The 21,529-nt window shown below is 42.3% G+C and overlaps 1 protein-coding gene across 3 annotated transcripts in view; it reads right to left on the reverse strand.

Annotated features, from left to right (window-relative positions):
- fhit (fragile histidine triad diadenosine triphosphatase) overlaps positions 1-21,529 on the reverse strand; it is a 359,526-nt gene that overhangs the window by 4,449 nt on the left and 333,548 nt on the right. For all 3 annotated transcript variants that reach the window (XM_055917160.1, XM_055917158.1, XM_055917157.1), the window contains one exon: positions 39-148. In XM_055917160.1, the coding sequence (XP_055773135.1) occupies positions 47-148 (102 nt within the window). In that variant the 3' untranslated portion in view covers positions 39-46. The remainder of the gene's footprint in view (positions 1-38; positions 149-21,529) is intronic.

Here is a 21,529-nt window from a genome sequence, read left to right on the forward strand (position 1 = left end):
GCCCTCTTTATAGAGAAAGACCTAAAGTGGTGCTTTACCGGACAGTTTAGCTGAATTGTTTCCTGAGATCAGAAGCCTCTGCTGCCATCTCCCCCTCTGTTCTCCACCTGGAAGGGACGTCCTCACTCTCACGGTCATGCTTCTGGAGCTGCACATAAATACATCACATAGTGCTTTACGTTACTTTACTAAAAGTCTACTAAACAGAGGCTACTAGTTGATGAATAAACACATGTATACCCAGACATACCCGCACGTATGCACACACACTGTTTACCTCAGTAACTGGAGGGAGAAATTGACTAAATTCCGTTGATGAGTATGCACCAGTGAATAAAAAACTGTTTCAATGTAGCAGAATAAACAAAGTTGTTGACTGGGTGTTAGCAGAAACATTAGCACCCAATAGTCTCTGTGCACTTGACTGTTCCACCAGATTATAGAATATAAAAGATGATGCCCAGTGGAACTGGGGCACTGGTGAAAATCCATGAAATGCATAAAACAAAAACAACGACAACCTCACCCCTCATTTAGTCTTTTCAGACACAATCAGAGTTGAGGTTTAAAATATAAACGTCTCACCCTTCCAATAAGGCAAACAAGAGGAACACATGATGGTTAATTGAGAGTAGCCATGGAGGGGAAATGGTATGACTGTGACAGATTCTGACACCCGGGCCTGTTGTTGCTGTTTTTGTAACATTCATAGATTTAGAGGGAAACAATGTACTTCATCACACTAATGACTCCCCCAGGACAGATGGGCTGACATTCTGAGGTTTGGGAGGTGTCTTCATTTTAACTGCCAGGGGGGGTTGTTTATAATACATACCCTCTCCCAACCATAAAAGCCACAACAGCACGGGTGGTTTCCAACTGCTAAAGCAACACATTGGGATCTGTCATATGTGGCTGTAGTTTAGATGATGTTAAGATGCAGGAAAGCCCTCAAGGCTAGTATTCAGTGTTCAGAATGAGATGTCTTTCAAGCCACACAAAATAAATAAACATAAACAGTGCAGAAAGCTTGCACTGGTTGGTGATATTGATTTGTATTTGAGTCATTTTCACAGCACATCTAACATGTTTGTGGCATGCTTGGTTAGTCTAGGTAAAAAACGATGCAATAAAAATACCCACCAGTTGAAGATAGCTACTGTAACAGCACGGCACAGAGAGGGATGTTTTATGTTCTCAGAGAGCTAGGCAGTAAAATGATTCAACATGTAATAGATTTCAATGTTTCCCCGCTTCCTCTCTAAACTATCTAGAAGCTAAAACACCAGGGGGTCATTATTTCAATACATCTTCTCCTTCCAACACTGACAAGTGCTGTTCTGTTTTGTTGCATATTCTTTTTTGTTATATGCGCAAACAGAATATGACCCTGGCTTGAAAGCTTGTCGGATTGGGTCCTGTGGAAAGCAGGAGATGGCCAGTTGGAACATGAGGACATGGGGGTCATCTCTCTAGCGCCCTTGGGAGTCATGCTAGTCCCTCTTCTAGGCTAGGCTGGACCCTCTGCTTGTTCATGTGGGTTATCTGGGACCACACCAACACACTGCTCAAACCCCAGACAAGCCTTATCTCAGACCATCACACTGTATTAGGATCTAGTCCATTTACCTCACAGGACATGGTTACAGCAACTGGAGGATGACATTTTGTTGGAAAGGAGTTAAGGGGGGGAGTGGTGGGGTTGGATGGAGTCAGAGATTTTCAAGCTTCAAACGTTGAACTGAAATGGCTTTGTAGGCTCACGTAATCCCATAAGACGTTACAACGTATTTCAAGCGTGGAAAACTCACATCAACATCGTATTTCGCTGTAAGCAAAGGAATGGGGGAAGGAAAGATATGTCTTTCTGATGTTGAAGCTTTTCTTTTTCTGGTAGAAAATTCATTCACAGTAAGATGAATTGCACACAGTTTTAGTATGGCATTGTCAACTTATGAAAGATGTATAATGCATGCAGTAAGTCACATAATTTGTCGCAAATTGATTTTCATGGGGACATTATGTATTTATGGAGCTCAAATATATTGTTTCCTTGCAACACAAAATACCAGCTGACACCTCGATTATGTCATTAGAGACACTAATATTGCAAATTAGACCTGAGCTGGTGATCAGCCTCTAAACATTTACTTGGGCCTCAGACATCATATTATATCAAGGCAAAACACTAAAATAGGCCTAAATTGTTCTCCTTTTACTTAACAGTGTTGATTCATGGGGCGAACATATATTGAGTAAAAGCTGAATTGACAACAGCATGGAAAACTGGAGGATTGCAGAACAATTGCTAATAGCATGCAATGTAATCATGTAATATTAACAAAGACTTGTCTTTGACTTTATCTGAATAATCATCAGGCTCATGAAGACTTAATCAAGGATTTTTGTTCTCCATCTAAAAATCCCCCACACAAATGCTAGCGCAACAACTGTTATGTCATCGAACTTTGCAGTGCTAATTGAGTCTCTTTAAGAAAATACAAAGCACCGAAAAACAATAACTATTCCTTCAAGTAAGACATTTTTTTGGCTGAAAATGCATGGAATAGGGTAGCCTTCTTACAGTATCTCTTCTTGAAATTGGGTTTTCCAGTATGTTGTAAACTGCAACATTCATACAATGTAAGTTCTTCATAGTTCATTATACTGTTGAAAACAAGTTCCTTCACTTGTACATTATAAGATCTCAGCACGTCCAAGATAACAGCAGCACAATTAGCAGCATGGTGTGTGTGTGTGTGTGTGTGTGTGTGTGTGTGTGTGTGTGTGTGTGTGTGTGTGTGTGTGTGTGTGTGTGTGTGTGTGTGTGTGTGTGTGTGTGTGTGTATGTGTGTGCGTGTGCATGCATTTAGAGCAGGTGGGTTGGTCTTCCTGCTATTTCTCTGAGAGAAGGGAAAGCCGATCCCCTTGTGTCCTCACTAGCAGCTGTGAGGATGTCCAAACACGCACTGGTGTGTGTGAGAGTGTGTGTGTGTGCCTCTCCATGAGGGTGTGTTAACCTCTTTAGTATAGCCTCACTTCTCAGTAGTTAGCCTCAGAATGTAGACGCAGAAACCCTGTTAATACTTTCAGTGACAAACGTGCCCATTAATATTAATGCTGGAGATCACTCGCAACATGGCCACAACCGTCTGTAGGTACAGTACAGTAGCTGGCTAGCTGTCTCTAGTGTGTCAAAGAGCTAATGCAGCAACTGTCTATTCACATTGGCGGGAGCAGCATGTGTGAATTATCCCTCCCATGGCGGCTTTTAATGTATCAATTTATGCCCTTATTAAAGACATAAATGTGGAGCCAAGGAACATAATGGTTTTGTTTGAGCTCCTTAACATTTAACACAGCACTCCAGTGAAAGGAGACACACCTCCGCTATCAGCATGACTTTTCACTATGGGACTCTGACATACATGCCATGGCATTACAATGTCACAGTAGAGGCCATCTAATAATTACGTGTGAACAAAAAGGACTTCAGAGGATAAGCCTTTGCTCTCAGCTGCAGAGGATAAGTTCATTAGAGTTACCAGCCTCAGAAATGGCAGCCCAAATAAATGCTTCACAGAGTTCAAGTAACAGACACATCTCAACATCAACTGTTCAGAGGGAAATGTGTGAATCAGGCCTTCATGGTCAAATTTCTGCAAAGAAACCACTACTCAAGGACACCAATAAGAAGTGTTTCTTGCTTGGGCCAAGAAACACGAGCAATGGACATTAGATCGATATAAATTTGTCCTTTGGTCTGGAGTCCAAATTTTACATTTTTGGTTCCAACCGCCGTGTCTTTGTGAGACGCGGTGTGGGTGAACGGATGATCTCTGCATGTGTATTTCCCACTGTAAAGCATGGAGGCGGAGGTGTGATGGTGTGGGGGTGCATTGCTGGTGACAGTCTGTGATTTATTTAGAATTAAATGCACACTACCAGCATGGCTACCACAGCGATACGCCATCCCATCTGGTTACTAGATAGTGTGTTATTTCATATTTTTGATGTCCTCACTATTATTCTACAATGTAGAAAAAGTAAAATAAAGAAAAACCCTTGAATGAGTAGGTGTTCTAAAACTTTTGACCAGTAGTATATGTCAAAACAGAAAAAATTAAAACATCTAATAAATCCACCAACATCTTTACACAAGATTCAGAACCCAGACCTCTTCATCCCCCATACAATTCAAAGATCTAGTTATGTTATGTTTATTGAGTTATTGATAATTCATGGTTCTAGTCTCAGCCTCCCATTGAACCTTGGAGACCATGATAGAAATGGTAGATGCAAGTGCATATATTTTAATCTCCACTGGTAATTACCTTTGGCAATCAGCTTCTGCAAGACACATTTCCATTCATTGGTTTGTATTTTGAACAGGGTGAATGATGATTTCACATGAGATGACTACTGTAGCTCAACACTTCAATTTCACTCCTAACTCTCTCAGATTGATTCAATTATGTTGGGTTTTCAAGATATGTTTGAATTAGGGTTGCAAAACACTGGTAATTTCCCAAAGTTACCGGAATCTTCAGTCATTTCAGTAATTAACTGAAAATCTATGGCAATCTATCATAACTTTGGTCATTTATACTTGAATAACTTGTATAAAATGTATTCATATATAGTATATATATATTTTTATATCTGTGTCCATATTGTCGAGTTTCTAGTAGATAGAACATATGGTTCAAGAGAAAAAGGCCTAATTAATGAAAAAAGCATCAACTCAACAATGGCATTATTTTCAATTAACTCTGCAATTCTTCCAACTATTGACTTTTCTTCACAAATGCCACCAGTTTGATGCCAAAACATTGACAAAAAATACATATTGACATAGTAAAAACATTTGAAGTGTGTAAAATATATAGAAAGGATATTTCATGCTGAAACCCTCATATTTAACACTAATGATATTCACTAAGTTGATGGTTTATATTTAGGATAATATTTTACAGCCTTGTCATTCCCAAAACGTTTTTTATCATTATTTCATATATTTTACATGTGATAAGGCCACACAGAGGGCAAGGAATAAATACAGACACCTGTGATAATCTGAATTACCCAAAAGAGCCACTAGATGTCTTGTGATAGATCCTTGAAAGATACCAAAATTATGGTAGTTTACTGACAAAATTCAAAAGTTTCAAGTAACTTTTGAAGTTACCCTCTCTTTGCGACCCTAGTTTGGATTCATTGGTATGACAAATCGGGCTATTGGCAGCTTATTTAAAACATTTGGCAATTATTGTGTTTTTGTTAAAATATTACACAGCATCCGTGCCATAGTTGATAGACAAATTGTTGACGGTAAACAAACTGCCAAATCCTAATTAAAATATACACTGTAGCCTGAACCATATTCTATTTGCTATCAAGACAGTTACATTAGGCGTGGCAGGATGTACGAAGCAATCAAACTACATTTTAAGTTAACATTAGACAATGAAGTTAAGAAGTAAAGTGTAAGACTAGAGATTGCACTATGGCATCAGGCTAGCTAAACAGTAAAAGCTGGCTCACCCGAGTAAAGAAAATAATTTACAACTGTACCATAGTGTCTTATTACAAGTTACACAAGGACAAATTGTATGACAGCGACAAAAAGTAAGTACTAAATAGGATTCATGGATGATATAAAACAAAAGGAGAAATGTTAAATATGAATGATAATCTAGATTAGTGTCACACCCTGATCTGTTTTACCTGCCTGTGCTTGGCTTCCCCCCCTCCAGGTGTCACCCATCTTCACCATTATCCCCAGTGTATTTATACCTGTGTTCTCTCCTTGTCACACCACACTGGATTATTGACCTCTGCCTGCCCTGACCCTAAGACTGCCTGCAGTTCTGTGCCCTTTGGACTGGATTACCGACCTCTGCCTGCCCTTGACCTGTCGTTTTGCCTGCCCCCTGTTCTAGTAATAAAGTTGTGTTACTTTGACACTGTCTGCATCTGGGTCTTCCCTAAAATGTGATAACTAGATATGGTTGCCAGGGGCAAGGATATTACACATTTCCTCCAAACCATAATATTTTAATTGCACTGCCTCCTTGAATGATGCAGGGTGGTGGCTACTTGTAGGAGTTAGTGTGGCAGCATGGGGGCAGCAGTGTTGGATAATAGTATGCTGAAGCCTCTTAGATCAGAAACAAATAGACTGTACAGTATATGCATTCCACAACTAACATCAGTTGTGTGCATATAACTTCCAAACTGTCCAACATATTTTAAATGAATGTGTGATGATAGAAATGAATATGCAACCATCTCATATTAGTCAGTTGGTTTGAACGAGGTGTTTACAGCGCTTTACATACAATTTGCATCAAATATGAAGATTCTATTCGTTATGTATTTTTCCAAGTTTCACTGATTCTACCTTCTGTTTGGTTTGTCAGTCACATATTCTGGCCAACAGTAAAAACCCAGGAGACAGAGAGAGACAGAGAGAGAGGAGAATTTCACCACAGTAAGAACAGATTGCCCTAGCTTCTCTCCTCCTGTCTTTCCTCTGTGACTGAAGCCATCTTGATGGCATGTAAAAACATTTTAGCAGCTGGTGCGGTAATTACCCAACAAAAATAATATTCCTCAGATTTTTTTTAAATACCCTTTTTCTGACAGACTGTCAAACACGCGCCTCTATTCTCAGACACACTGATTAAGCTCGAGAGGTTCTGTGATGTGGACGCGTCAGACGTTTCGAGAGAACACATGCAGAGATTCTATTGGCTTCCTTCTTGGCCACCTTCCCCGTACACTTGTGTTCCCCTGCTGAGACCGCCACAGGAGGGGCTCAGCACACGGCCTGTCGTCGAGAGAAGCCAGCTTTCATATGAGATCTCAGGTTCAGGCTGCAGACTGCACTCAAAGTACAGTAGAGTACAGTCACATGTTGCCAGAGAGAGGGCTCATCAGACACCAATGAGAGAGAGGGGCGTGTGTGGGGCTAGGGAGGAGAAGACATGGCACAGCTAAGGATTACCCTGGTGAGATCTTCTAATTTGGTTGAGTCGCATAATCTCAACTAGAGTACATGCATGAAATGATTTATGAATCATAGAAGCATACAGCACAGTATAATGGATTATATGATTATGCCAAGAGTTGGCATTTGGACAATTATTATGGACAATATCTGTTTATCACAGCATGGTGGATAGCTGGAAGACGCTACACTGCCTTTTGAATGCACTTTATGTTTTGAGTCTTTCTGTGATAAAACTTCAGGGAAAAATATAAATCCATTCAAATATCTTAACAATCTCAATGGGGAAATGTTGCGATACAATGTTATTCTTCAATTCACTGTATAGTAGGCATATGTACTGTAATGGAGGTGAAGAGACCCTGATAGTATAATTATGTATAGCTATGAGGCCATAAAAAGAGCCTATAGCTCTCCTCAGAGCAATCAGGGATCCATCTCAAAGTCAAGCAGGTAATATCATATTGCACACAGAGAGCAGAATCAGACTTGATTAACCCCTGGTAACCCCATGTTATCTTGTGGGGACTCTGTGTCATAGCACATGCAGGGCAGGACCTCATAAGTCAGACAGGACATGCTTTCATTAAGCACTGACCTCAGGGTCAGCGGGGTTGCCGTGACCTCAGAGTGATCCATGGTTTTACCAGAGAGCAGACCGATAACGAGCCATCTGTAGAAACTGTATGTCAGGGATCATCATCTAGATTCAGCCAAGCCAATTTTTTCTTGAGCGGATGGTCGGGGGACCGGAACATCATTTGTATACTGCAAATTGCAAATTGACCACCAGAAGCCCAAAGAGATATAATATTTGACAAAAAAATTAGACTGGGTGACTTAAAGAAATGACAACTGGGCTGTTCCTCAAACTGCTGAGGGACTTCTTTATCCTTCTCTCTTTCTATCCTTCATTGTCTTTACGAGAACATCATATCTCTTATTGTGTCCTACCTGATTCCTTGATCATTTTGTTGGTAATGGTGAAATATTATTTCATGTACATGGCTTTGCACCTCGAATCACAACGACCTCTCAACAGTCATGTCAGCATACAAGACTACCTCATCATGAGAGACATGCCCAGCATCATGTAATTACTTTTTGCTTGATTGAAAGTCGCTATTTTTCTTGTTGTTCAATTTATTTCCATAACCGCAGGGTAGACCTGGTGTATTTCATAGTTTGATGACATTTTCCAAGACGGCATATTTCCAAGATAATAAAAAGTTACTGTTTTAAGTACTGATGTGATTAACTTACACATTCACCCAGAGTTGTGACGTTTTAAAACAGAACACATGTTCAGTTTGACTAGAACAGGGGTTCCAAAACTTTTTGGGCCCCATGTCCCCATTTTGATATCTAAAAATTCTCGTGACCCCAACCATGTGAAAAAATATGTAATTAACAGTCAATGTTGACTTTTTATTTGGTGCTATGGCAGTCAATTGAAAAACATTACAACTGTATTTCTGGTTGTCTTCTCAACTCACCATCACATACTTTTAATGTGGGGCTATGACAGTCAATTGCAAATGAGTCTGACATAATGTCTCTCATCTCGCCACCTCTAATGAGATAGGTGTGCTTGATGCATGTTGCGTCGGAGCTTCTCAAAGTCAGGGGGCGTGTTCGAAGGTGCGCACCTCATCTCTGCTGTCACATCCAACCTGGATCCATATTTGGTTTTAAATGCAGACGAGAGAACTGGATCCAGCTTCACACAGATATGAGCTGGCGAAGGGTACCATGAGTTGTAATGCTCAGAGGGAGACGGCAAGTTTTTTCCCTTTGAATCAAGAACCAAAACTCCTCCTTAGTGACCCTTGAATGCGTTGTCTGCAGCATTCGGTCACATGACAACTCGATCAGCTGTTCGATTTCACTTACCGGCATGTCAACTGTGCCAGGATCACAGTCAAACGGATTCGGAAGTAGGTCCCAAAGTGCTCTTCTAAGCGTTGAAGGTGAGCAGTCATCCCTCGTGTAGGACACTTACTGACTCTGTTTTCTGTTAGAAACATGCACAGCGGAGGGAAGGGGGCATGGATCTCTTTTAAAAGACTCTCTCCAATAAGAATTCTTTCCTCTGAATCCACTGATTCGGTCACTCATCTGTAGAATGTTTTTGTGTTTCCCCTGCATGCGTTCGTTCAGTTTCCCAAATATGTCTGTTACATACAGCAGGCAAGGAGACCAATTTTTTTTTCATTACATAGAAAGTCAAAAAGGTCTGTTATTTTTAAATCCATTGTGAATTACAACAGTTCCTCTCTTAATGCAAAATATCTTTCCATAACCACCAAGCAGCCTAGTCAGCATCAAATAGAACATTGCCATGCTCTGATCCCATATCTCCACATAGTTTTGCAAACAAGCGTGCGCACAGTGGATGTGGTTTGATGTAGTTTACAATCGAAATTACCTGCTGCAGTATATCTCTGGTTCTGTGCACAGCTCTTTTGCTGCCAGTTGCTCTCAGTGTATCATACAATGTGTCCATATGCCAGAGGGAGACACATTCATAACTAGAGTGCAGAGGCCTATCTGCCGTCCCGCCATAGATTGAGCCTCATCTGTGCAAAAGCCCACCATTCGATCCCATGGGATCTGTTTTTCGTCAATATAGCCACGCAGTACACTGAACATCGCCTGTGCCGTTTCATGCTCGAGAATTGTGAGACAAAACAATATGTCCTCCTGAATAGCATCCCCCGACATGTATTGCAAACAAAAGTAAATGCATGGAATGCATGGGCATCGCGGTCCGCACAGCTAACGTCCATTTGGAAAGCATAAGCTGGGGAGTTTTTGAGTCATTCAGAGTTCCCTCTTGATTGCTAGCACCCATTCTTTGTTTAAAAGTGTTATCTGACAATGGTATTGATGTGAGTTTCTGTGCCTCTGCCTCCCCACACATTTTCACAATATCAATTGCGGCTGGTAATACTGTGTGGTTTCGTACGGTAGTGGGCCTAGCCATTCACCACGGGAATGATTCAAGTGCAAAAGTCAAGTGCGGCCTTATCCCATGATCTAAGGGCACTCTCTGGTTGAATTTTATCTTTTTTTTTTTTCTTTTTTTTTCTCCAAAGAGTATACCTTTATTATTATTCCCTGCAAACCCTACCACCGATCCCCCAATTGGAGTAAACTGATAAACATTTCTGTTTTTACCTTCAATTTATACATCTTATACACATTTTACAGACACAGTCTACTTTATAATAGTTCTCTCTTGTTTGTTCTTAGTCCTTCCTCTATTTCTGTTGTCCATCCAGTTTGATTTCCACTTGTAACTGTGCTATTTCACAATAGCTCCGCACCTATACACATTTCACAGATCCCGTATGCCCTACATTGTTTTTGTTTTTGTTTTTTTTTATTATTATTTTTTTTTATTTAGGGGTGGATCAGCTTAGTATTGCGGAAAGAATGTTGCTTCCAATGTAATTGTCTGCATCATTTCCATTACCCCATATTTTTTGGGGTAAATATATATATCCATACACGTATGCATACATATACACATATATACATACACATACCTATATAGACATACATACTTTTTTAAAGAATATGCCTTTATTATTATTCCCCGCGACCCTACCACCAATCCCCCAATTGGAGTAAACTTATAAACACTTCTGCTTTTACCTTCAATTTCTACATCTTATACCTATCTTACAGACACAGTCCACTTTACAATAGTTCTCTCTTATTTGTTCTTAGTCCTTCCTCTATTTCTGTTGTCCATCCAATTTTATTTCCACTTGTAACTGTGCTATTTCACAAAAGCTCCGCACCTATACACATTTCACAGATCCCGTATGCCCTATATTGTTTATCTTGTTATTAGTCCCACCCTTCAGCTCCACCCAACTCCTCCCATCTATCTTCCAACATCATCCATTTCGGATTTCTATTTGCCATACATTTCTCAACTGTGCTGTGATGCTTCACAAAAGACCTGAACCTTCCTATTCTCATAGCTTCTACAGATTGTAAATTAAAAATAAACATCTTTGCCAAAATAATTATTATATTATTGATTGATTGACTATGGCTTTTCAAATCCCCCAGTATTGCTATCTGTAGCGTTAGTTTTAGGCAAATGTTGCAATTCTTCAGCCATTCCTGGACCTGTGACCAAAAACGAGCTACATATGGACAATACCAAAATAAATGATCTAATGACTCTGCCTCCTCACAACAGAATCTGCAGAGCTGGGAAGATTGTATACCCCATATATATAACATTCTATTAGTTGCAAGAATTTTGTACAGTAATTTATATTGAAAAATTCGAAGTTTTGAATCCGGCGTTGTTTTGCGTATCAATTCATAAACCATGTGCCATGGAATGGGTACATCGAAAATCTCTTCCCAACTATTTTGCAATTTGTATGGCACAGCCGTAAGGTTTTTGGTCCTTAAATGAAATTGGTATATGTTTTTATCTATCACACTTTTCTTTAACCATTTATGTTCTTTAATATAAGGCCGACATACAAGTTCCTTACTTTTATCCCCTTCCACCTGCCTCTTCCATTTTTGTGGTAATGCTGCAATTAATTGGTTGTAATTTTGGGTAGAGCAGACATTTCCATATGTCTGTGTTAGCTGCATGTGTGACATTACTCCACCAGTCCTATTTATGATATCATTCACAAAAATTATACCTTTTTTAAACATTTCTTCGATAAATACAGTTTTTTTTATCAATTACTATATTTGAATTTAACCACAAGATTTGTTGTACTATTTGTTCCGTCCTTTCAGGTGGATTAAACTGAAATTGCAACCAACTTTCTAAGGCTTGTGTCACGACTTCTGCCGAAGTCGTTGCCTCTCCTTGTTCGGGCGGTGTTAGCCATCATCGATCCATTTTTCATTTTCCATTGGTTTTGTCTTGTCTTCCCACACACCTGTTTTCAATCCCATTCCTATTGTGTATTTAACCCTCTGTTTCCCCTCATGTGTTTGTCAGAGATTGTTTTATGTCAAGTATTGTTTTCTTGTTGTATAGGTGTGCGATGGGTCCTCGTACCCATGATTATTTGATATATGTATATTTTCGTGCTTGGAGCGTATCGAGTGGACATTTAGTAAAAGTATACATTTACACTCCGTCTTACTCTCCTGCGTCTGACTTCCATGCCACCTATACACACTACTATGACAGAATCTCTGACCCTATTATGAAGTCAGCAGGAGGAGGCACTTCGCTCATGGAGGTAGAGGAACGCGTCATGGAACAAGCGGAGGAGATTGACAGTCTGGGCGCTGCCATGGATCGCATTGTCCAGAATATGGACCGCTGGGAGAGACACGGAGCTTTTCCAGCACCTCCACCACCACAACCTGGATTTCCTTTGAACGCTTTTTCTCCTCCTGAACAGAACAGGATCCATTTATCCCTACCCACGGGATACAATGGAGATACTGCCAGCTGCCAGGGTTTTCTCCTAAAACTGAACTTGTATCTGGCCACGGTCTCTCCAGTACCATCAGACCGTGAGAAGACTTCCGCCCTCGTCTCATGCCTCACCGGGAAAGCCCTGGAGTGGGCCAATGCTGTGTGTGGAGAGGATGCGGCGTTGGACCATTTTGAGGAGTTCATCCGCCATTTCCGGAGGGTATTCGACCACCCATCCGAAGGCAGAGCAGCGGGTGAGCTCCTCTATCATCTGAGGCAGGGGACGAGGAGTGCACAGGAGTTTGCTTTGGAGTTTAGGACTTTAGCTGCCGGCGCTGGATGGAGCGACAGGGCCCTGATCGACCACTACCGTTGTAGTCTACGCGAGGACGTCCGTCGAGAGCTGGCCTGTAGAGACACCACCCTCAACTTCGACCAGCTGGTGGACATGTCCATCAGGCTGGACAACATGCTGGCTACTCGTGGACGTCTAGATCGGGGTCTGGTTGTTCCATCCTCCCGCACCCTCTCTCCCGAACCTATGGAATTGGGAGGGATGGTGCGCAGGGAGACCGGAGGGGGTTCCCGCTCGAGCACCATCTATGATCGCAGAGATCACACTGCTGGTCGGTGCCGGGTTGGTTCCTCTGGGAAAAGAGAGGGCAGGCAGGGCACTCTGGCATCACCCCAGGTGAGTAGGCACCATTCTCATCCAGAGCCCTCTGCTGCACTTATGTTTGTCTCCGTCACTTTTCCGGATTTTTCCCTGCATTCCCAGTATAAGGCGCTAGTAGATTCAGGCGCGGCTGGGAATTTCATTAATAAAAATTTAGCTCATAGTTTAGGGATTCCTATTGTTTCTGTGGATATGCCTTTCCCTATTCATGCATTAGATAGTCGACCAATAGGGTCAGGGTTTATCAGGGAGGTCACCGCACCTTTGTATATGATAACGCAGGAGGGTCACAAGGAGAAGATTAGTCTTTTCCTTATTGATTCTCCTGCGTATTCTGTGGTGCTAGGCATACCCTGGTTAACTTATCATAACCCCACTGTTTCTAGGCCACAGAGGGCTCTCACGGGGTGGTCGCGAGAGTGCTCAGGTAGGTGTTTAGGGGTTTCCGTTGGTGCTACTACGGTGGAAAGTTCAGACCAGGTCTCCACCGTGCGCATTCCCCCAGAATATGCCGATTTGGCTCTCGCCTTCTGTAAAAAGAAGGCTACTCAATTACCACCCCATCGACGGGGGGATTGTGCGATAGATCTCCTGGTAGACGCTGCATATCCCAGGAGTCACGTGTATCCCCTGTCGCAAGCGGAGACAGTGGCTATGGATACATATTTCTCTGAATCCCTGCGTCAGGGGTTCATTCAGCCATCCATTTCACCCGCCTCTTCGAGTTTCTTTTTTGTGAAGAAGAAGGATGGCGGTTTACGCCCGTGCATTGATTATCGAGATCTCAATAAAATCACGGTGAACTATAGTTACCCGCTACCTCTGATCAATACAGTTATGGAGTCAATGCGCGGGGCACGCTTCTTCACAAAATTGGATCTCAGGAGTGCTTACAATCTGGTGCGTATTCGGAAGGGTGATGAGTGGAAGACGGCATTTAGCACCACCTCAGGTCATAATGAGTACCTGGTCATGCCATATGGGTTGATGAATGCTCCATCAGTCTTCCAATCATTTGTAGATGAGATCTTCAGGGACCTGCACGGGCAGGGTGTAGTGGTGTATATCGATGATATTTTGATATACTCCGCTGCACGCGCCGAGCATGTGTCCCTGGTGCGCAGGGTGCTTGGTCACCTGTTGGAGCATGATTTATATGTCAAGGCTGAGAAATGCTTGTTCTTCCAACAATCCATCTCCTTCCTAGGGCATCAGATTTCCACTTCAGGAGTGGAAATGGAGAGCGACCGCATTACAGCTGTGCGTAATTGGCCGACTCCAACCACGGTAAAGGAGGTGCAGCGTTTTTTAGGGTTTGCCAATTACTACCGGAGATTTATCCGTGGTTTTGGTCAGGTTGCAGCTCCCATTACCTCACTGCTAAAGGGGGGACCGGTGCGCTTGCAGTGGTCGGCCGAGGCGAATAGGGCTTTTGGTAAACTGAAGGCTCTGTTTACCTCGGCGCCTGTGTTGGCTCATCCAGATCCCTCTTTGCCATTCATAGTAGAGGTGGACGCATCCGAAGCTGGGATAGGAGCAGTGCTCTCTCAGCGTTCGGGTGTGCCACTGAAGCTTCGCCCCTGTGCTTTCTTTTCGAAGAAGCTCAGCCCGGCGGAGCGAAACTATGATGTGGGGGACCGAGAGCTGTTAGCTGTCGTAAAAGCCTTGAAGGTGTGGAGGCATTGGCTTGAGGGGGCTAATCACCCTTTTCTCATCTGGACTGACCACCGCAATCTGGAGTACATCCGGCAGGCAAAGAGACTGAATCCTCGCCAGGCAAGGTGGGCCATGTTTTTCACTCGTTTTGTGTTCACGCTTACTTACAGACCAGGCTCCCAGAACGTCAAGGCAGACGCATTGTCTCGGCTGTATGACACAGAGGAGCGGCCCATGGATCCCACTCCCATACTCCCAGCGTCGTGTTTGGTGGCGCCAGTAGTGTGGGAGCTGGACGTGGACATTGAGCGGGCGTCACGTGCAGAGCCCTCTCCTCCTGAGTGTCCAGCTGGTCGTCTGTACGTTCCGTCTGCTGTCCGCGACCGATTGATCTATTGGGCTCACACGTCACCCTCCTCTGGTCATCCTGGGATAGGTCGGACGATGCGCTGTCTTGATGGGAGGTACTGGTGGCCCACTTTAGCTAAGGACGTGAGGATTTATGTTTCCTCCTGTTCGGTGTGCACCCAGTGCAAGGCTCCTAGACACCTGCCTAGAGGTAAGCTTCTACCTTTACCCGTTCCTCAACGGCCGTGGTCGCTGTCAGTGGATTTTTTGACTGATCTTCCACCTTCACAGGGTTACACCACGATCCTGGTCGTTGTCGATCGGTTCTCGAAGTCCTGTCGTCTCCTCCCTTTGCCCGGTCTCCCTACGGCCTTACAAACTGCAGAGGCCCTGTTTACACATGTTTTCCGGCACTATGGGGTGCCTGAGGATATAGTGTCTGATCGGGGTCCCCAGTTCACGTCAAGGGTCTGGAAGGCGTTCATGGAACGTCTGGGGATCTCGGTTAGTCTTACCTCAGGTTTTCACCCCGAGAGTAATGGGCAGGTGGAGAGAGTTAACCAGGATGTGGGCAGGTTTCTGCGGTCCTATTGCCAGGACCGGCCGGGGGAGTGGGCGAAGTTCGTGCCCTGGGCAGAGATGGCCCAGAACTCGCTACGTCACTCCTCCACTAACCTTACTCCTTTTCAATGTGTATTAGGGTATCAGCCGGTTCTGGCTCCTTGGCATCAGAGTCAGACCGACGCTCCTGCGGTGGACAATTGGTTTCGGCACGCTGAGGAAACCTGGGAGGCAGCCCACGTCCACCTTCAGCGTGCCATAAGGCGCCAGAAAATTGACGCAGACCATCGCCGCAGTGAGGCCCCGGTGTTCGCACCAGGGGACAGGGTCTGGCTCTCGACCCGAAACCTGCCCCTCCGCCTGCTCTGCCGGAAGCTGGGTCCGCGGTTTGTGGGGCCGTTTAAAGTCCTGAGGAGAGTGAACGAGGTATGTTATAGGTTACAACTGCCCACTAATTACCGTATTAACCCCTCGTTCCATGTGTCTCTCCTCAGGCCGGTGGTGGCTGGCCCGCTCCAGGAGGCTGAAGTGCGTGAAGTTCCTCCGCCTCCTCTAGACATCGAGGGGGTCCCGGCGTACTCTGTTCGATCCATTTTGGATTCGAGACGTCGGGCTAGGGGCCTTCAGTACCTCGTGGACTGGGAGGGGTACGGGCCAGAGGAGAGATGCTGGGTTCCGGTGGAGGACGTTTTAGATCCTTCCATGTTAAAAGAATTCCACCGCCTCCATCCGGATCGCCCTGCACCTCGCCTTCCGGGTCGTCCCCGAGGCCGATGTCGACGCGCTGCTGGAGTCGCGCGTCAGGGGGGGGGGGGGGGGTAATGTCACGACTTCTACCGAAGTCGTTGCCTCTCCTTGTTCGGGCGGTGTTCGGCGGTCGACGTCACAGGCCTTCTAGCCATCATCGATCCATTTTTCATTTTCCATTGGTTTTGTCTTGTCTTCCCACACACCTGTTTTCAATCCCATTCCTATTGTGTATTTAACCCTCTGTTTCCCCTCATGTGTTTGTCAGAGATTGTTTTATGTCAAGTATTGTTTTCTTGTTGTGGTGTGCAACGGGTCCTCGTACCCATGATTATTTGATATATGTATATTTTCGTGCTTGGAGCATATCGAGTGGACATTTAGTAAAAGTATACATTTACACTCCGTCTTACTCTCCTGCGTCTGACTTCCATGCCACCTATACACACTACTATGACAGCTTGTTTAAAAAATAAAGATATTTTGGAGATTATTTCCTTTTCAAGCAACCGAAAGTGAGCAGGTGTAATCTGAATAAAGGGAAAAAGGCCCTTCTTGAACATAGGATGAGACATTCGTACCAATCTACTAGAGAACCAGTTTGGATTTAAGTATAACTTTTGTATGACTGATGCCTTTAGTGAGAGGTCTAATGCTTTAATATTTAATAATTTCTGCCCTCCGAATTCATATTCGTTATATAAATAGGCCCTTTTAATTTTATCTGGCTTGCCGTTCCAAATAAAATTGAATATTTTTTGTTCATATAATTTAAAAAGCAGGTCACTAGGTGTAGGCAAAACCATAAGCAAATAGGTAAACTGTGATATGATTAAAGAGTTAATCAGGGTGATTTTCCCACAAATAGACAGGTATTTTCCTTTCCATGGTAGCAAGATCTTTTCTATTTTTGCTAACTTTCTATAAAAATTTATTGGAGTGAGATCATTTCTTTCTTTTGGGATTTGTATACCGAGTATGTCCACATCTCCGTCAGACCATTTAATTGGTAAACTACATGGCAATGTAAAATGTGTATTTTTTAGTGATCCAATACGTAATATGGTACATTTATCATAATTTGGTTTTAATCCAGAGAGGATAGCAAATGTATCTAGATCCTCTAAGAGGCCGTGGAGAGATTCTAGTTGTGGTTTTAAAAGAAAACATGAATCATCAGCGTACAATGACACCTTAGTTTTTAGGCCCTGGATTTCTAATCCCTTAATATTAATGTTTGATCTAATTTTAACAGCTAACATTTCGATGGCAATAATAAATAGATATGCCGATAGTGGACAACCTTGTTTTACTCCTCTAGATAGTTTAAAACTTTCTGAGATGTAGCCATTATTTACTATTTTACACCTAGGGTTACTATACATAATTTTTACCCATTTTATAAGAGATTCCCCAAAATTGAAATATTCTTGGCATTTATATATAAACTCCAGTCGTACTTTATCAAAAGCCTTTTCAAAATCAGCTATGAAAACCAGGCCTGGTGTCCCCGATATTTCATAGTGTTCTATTGTTTCCAGTACTTGCCTTATATTATCTCCAATGTATCGTCCATGTAAAAAACCTGTCTGATTAGGATGAATAATATCTGACAAAACTTTTTTTATTCTATGCGCCAAGCATTTTGCTAGGATTTTTGCATCACAACACTGAAGTGTAAGAGGTCTCCAATTTTTTAAATGGACTGGATCTTTATATATACCACTTGGGTCCTGTTTCAGTAATAATGATATCACACCTTCTTGTTGCGTGTCTGATAATCTATCATTTATATAGGAGTGGTTAAAACAAGCTAATAATGGTCCTTTGAGTATATCAAAAAAAAATCTGTATACTTCCACTGGTATGCCATCCAGTCCTGGAGTTTTCCCATCCTTAAAGGCCCCAATTGCATCAAGTAGTTCCTCCTCTGTAATTAGGCCTTCACATGAGTCTTTCTGTACAGATGTTAATTTTACATTATTATTAGGGAAAAAATCCATACAATTAGTTTCAGTTAGTGGAGATGGAGGAGCCTGAAACGAAAACATATTCTTAAAGTACTTTACTTCCTCTTTCAAAATATCATTTGGTGAATCATGCGTGACTCCATCATTTGTAACAAGTTTTAATACGTTTTTTTTGGTAGCATTTCTATATTGAAGATTGAAAAAGAATTTGGTGCATTTTTCCCCATATTCCATCCAGTTCGCTTTATTTTTATAATATATTACACTGGATCTTTCTTGAATAAGTTCCTCCATTTCTTTTTGTTTTTCCTCTAACTTATTCTGTGCCTCTATGGTACCGTTTTTATTGTTATCTAACTGTACTGTTAGTCCTTCAATTTCCTTTGTTAATATGGACTCTTTTGATCGAAATTGCTTTTGTTTTATAGATGAGTACTGAATTGCATGGCCTCTGAAGGCACACTTAAAAGTGTCCCATACAATATGGGGATCTGCTGTACCTATGTTATGTCTAAAAAAGTCAGTTATAAATTTTTCTGTCCTAGTTCTAAACAATTTATCATCTAGTAGGCTTTGATTACATTTCCAATATACTCGCCCACGTGGAAATTCTGTAAGAGTAATATATATGCCAATTATGTGATGGTCCAACCGCATTCTGTCCCCTATCAAACACTTTTTAACTTTTGGTGCCAGAGAGAATGATATAAGAAAGTAGTCAAGGCGACTAGCTTGATTAAGCCTCCGCCATGTATATCTCACTAGGTCAGGGTATTTAAGTCTCCATATATCCACTAATTCCAATATATCCATGACATTCCTGATTTCCTTAAGTGCCTGAGGGTGATAGTTTGTAGTGTGATTTCCTTTCCGGTCCATAGAGGTATTTAAGACCGTATTAAAATCTCCCACTATAATAATAGAGTCTAGTGTTGCTTGTAGAGTTGATACATTCTTATATATATTGTCAAAGAAGCTTGGATCATCATTATTCGGACCGTATAGGTTAATAAGCCATATATGTTTATTGTCCAATAACATATTTAAAATAATCCATCTACCTTGAGGATCTGTTTGGACAAGTTGCACATTTGGATCAAAGTTATTATTAATTAAAACCATCAACCCTTTTGAATTTCTTTGCCCATGGGAGAAATATATTTCACCCCCCCCAGTTCTTTTTCCACAAAACTTCATCTAAAACTGTCGAATGGGTTTCCTGTAAACAGTAGATATTATAACCCTTCTCTTTTAGCCAGGTAAATACTGATCGTCTTTTCTTATTATCTGCTAAGCCATTACAATTGTAACTGGCCATACTTATTTCACCACTTACCATAATGAGACACACCTTTCAATTATTTTTATCAAAATATATGTTTGTAAACGTCCTATTAAAAAGTAACATAATGATTGAGTGTCTATATAGTTGTACCATGACATTTGCATCTCCACTAAGCAAACCTCCAATTGGTCCCCACTATTCCACCCGCCAAAAGCCCCCATCTCGAGTTGGGTTGTCATCCCAATGCCCGGCAGACCACCCCGACCCCCCGCATCGCACAGCCCCGGACCGACTGGGATCCATCCTTCGAAAAGTGCACACAGCGCCATCCACCGAACCGAAGCAGATCCATTGCCAAATGCATTTCCATCGCCCTCACCTCGATTTTTATTACATATTGCTGTGAATCATCCTCTAAAGTCCCTAACATCTTTTACTTCTTCCTTCGCAACAGTTGTGGGATACACACATACACCCACACACATTCAGCCCTTACCCCCACACAACCATAAGCTCACCCTCTCAACAATTGCACCATCCCAGAGCCCAACTCAAGATGGGCCATGATTTACAAATGTACTTGCAGTTGCAGCTGCATGAGAAGGCCTGCAAGACCGCGCAAAAAATGAGCATAAATGTAGAGATTTATTTACCATTGTCACATCCTAGATGATGGAGGTCAAATGTACACCTTCTTCATGAAACACCCACAATACGGTCATCCATTTTGACCATGTTTCCAAGCATCTCCATGCAGTCCGACTTGATTTCGTGCCACCAGGGCCACAATAATATACCCCCTCTCTGAATGTCCGAGTGTGACCCCCTCCCCATGGGTTACTGCAGCTAGTGTTGCCAGCACTGCCACTGCCTGGGTGGGGGCACCGGCTAGGTACAAGGTCGTCAAGGTTCTCATTAGCAGCTTTGAGAATTTCCTTGTTTATTATGCTCTCCCTTTAGGGGGCTTTGGCTTTGCAGGACCAACCCTGCCAAGCAGGCTCAGAATGTTGAGGGGGCAGTGCTGCTCTTGGTCCCTGACCTCATTTTGGCTGCATACAGACCGCTTACAGCATGCACATAAAACAGTTAGGGAATTCTCCTTAGTATCTGGGCCATTCATGTGGGTGTCTAGGGTATAGGGCCATGGACCGTACCATTAAAATAGGATAATAAATAATTAGATATAATTTATTTTAAAAATGTAGTTCCCCATGATAGGACAATAAATAAATAAGACGTGTAATTCATTATAAAAGTATATCCATCATCTGAACAACATTGAAAGCCCTCTCATACCCGGCCCACAGCAATACACTGGCTCTGGGATATGCAACTATTTCATTACTCACTCACTCAACTTTCCAAACATAACAAATAAAAATAAACACACACCACACCATCCACACATACTGTGCCTTCTGTTTACTTAGTTTTTATCTTCACTATGTAGAAATAGTGCTTGTGTTCAATCAGTTATATGTGAAGATTTATAGAAAAGCTATATTTTGTATTGTATTGTTACAATCAATAACCGGGCTTGAATTGTGTTTATTTTCCTCATCTATGAGAACTTTGTAATTTTATCTTTTAGATTTGAATAAGTTTCATTTAGATTTTTAAGGTTAACCACATTGCAATGATTTTGAGATACAAAAACGATTTGTATTTTTTGTTTTCCTCTGGATTTTGGAAATTCTCCCAGGACCCCATTTTCATATCAGGCAACCCCACATGGGGTCGCGACCCCTAGTTTGGAAACCGCTGGACTAAAACAAACATTGCTTCAAGCACACAATGATGCATAGCAGTAGCTACGGACAATACAAACATTTTGTTTCGGGACCCAGATAGA

This window comes from Salvelinus fontinalis, chromosome 3, assembly GCF_029448725.1.
Source record: "Salvelinus fontinalis isolate EN_2023a chromosome 3, ASM2944872v1, whole genome shotgun sequence".
Classification (NCBI taxonomy): domain Eukaryota; kingdom Metazoa; phylum Chordata; class Actinopteri; order Salmoniformes; family Salmonidae; genus Salvelinus; species Salvelinus fontinalis.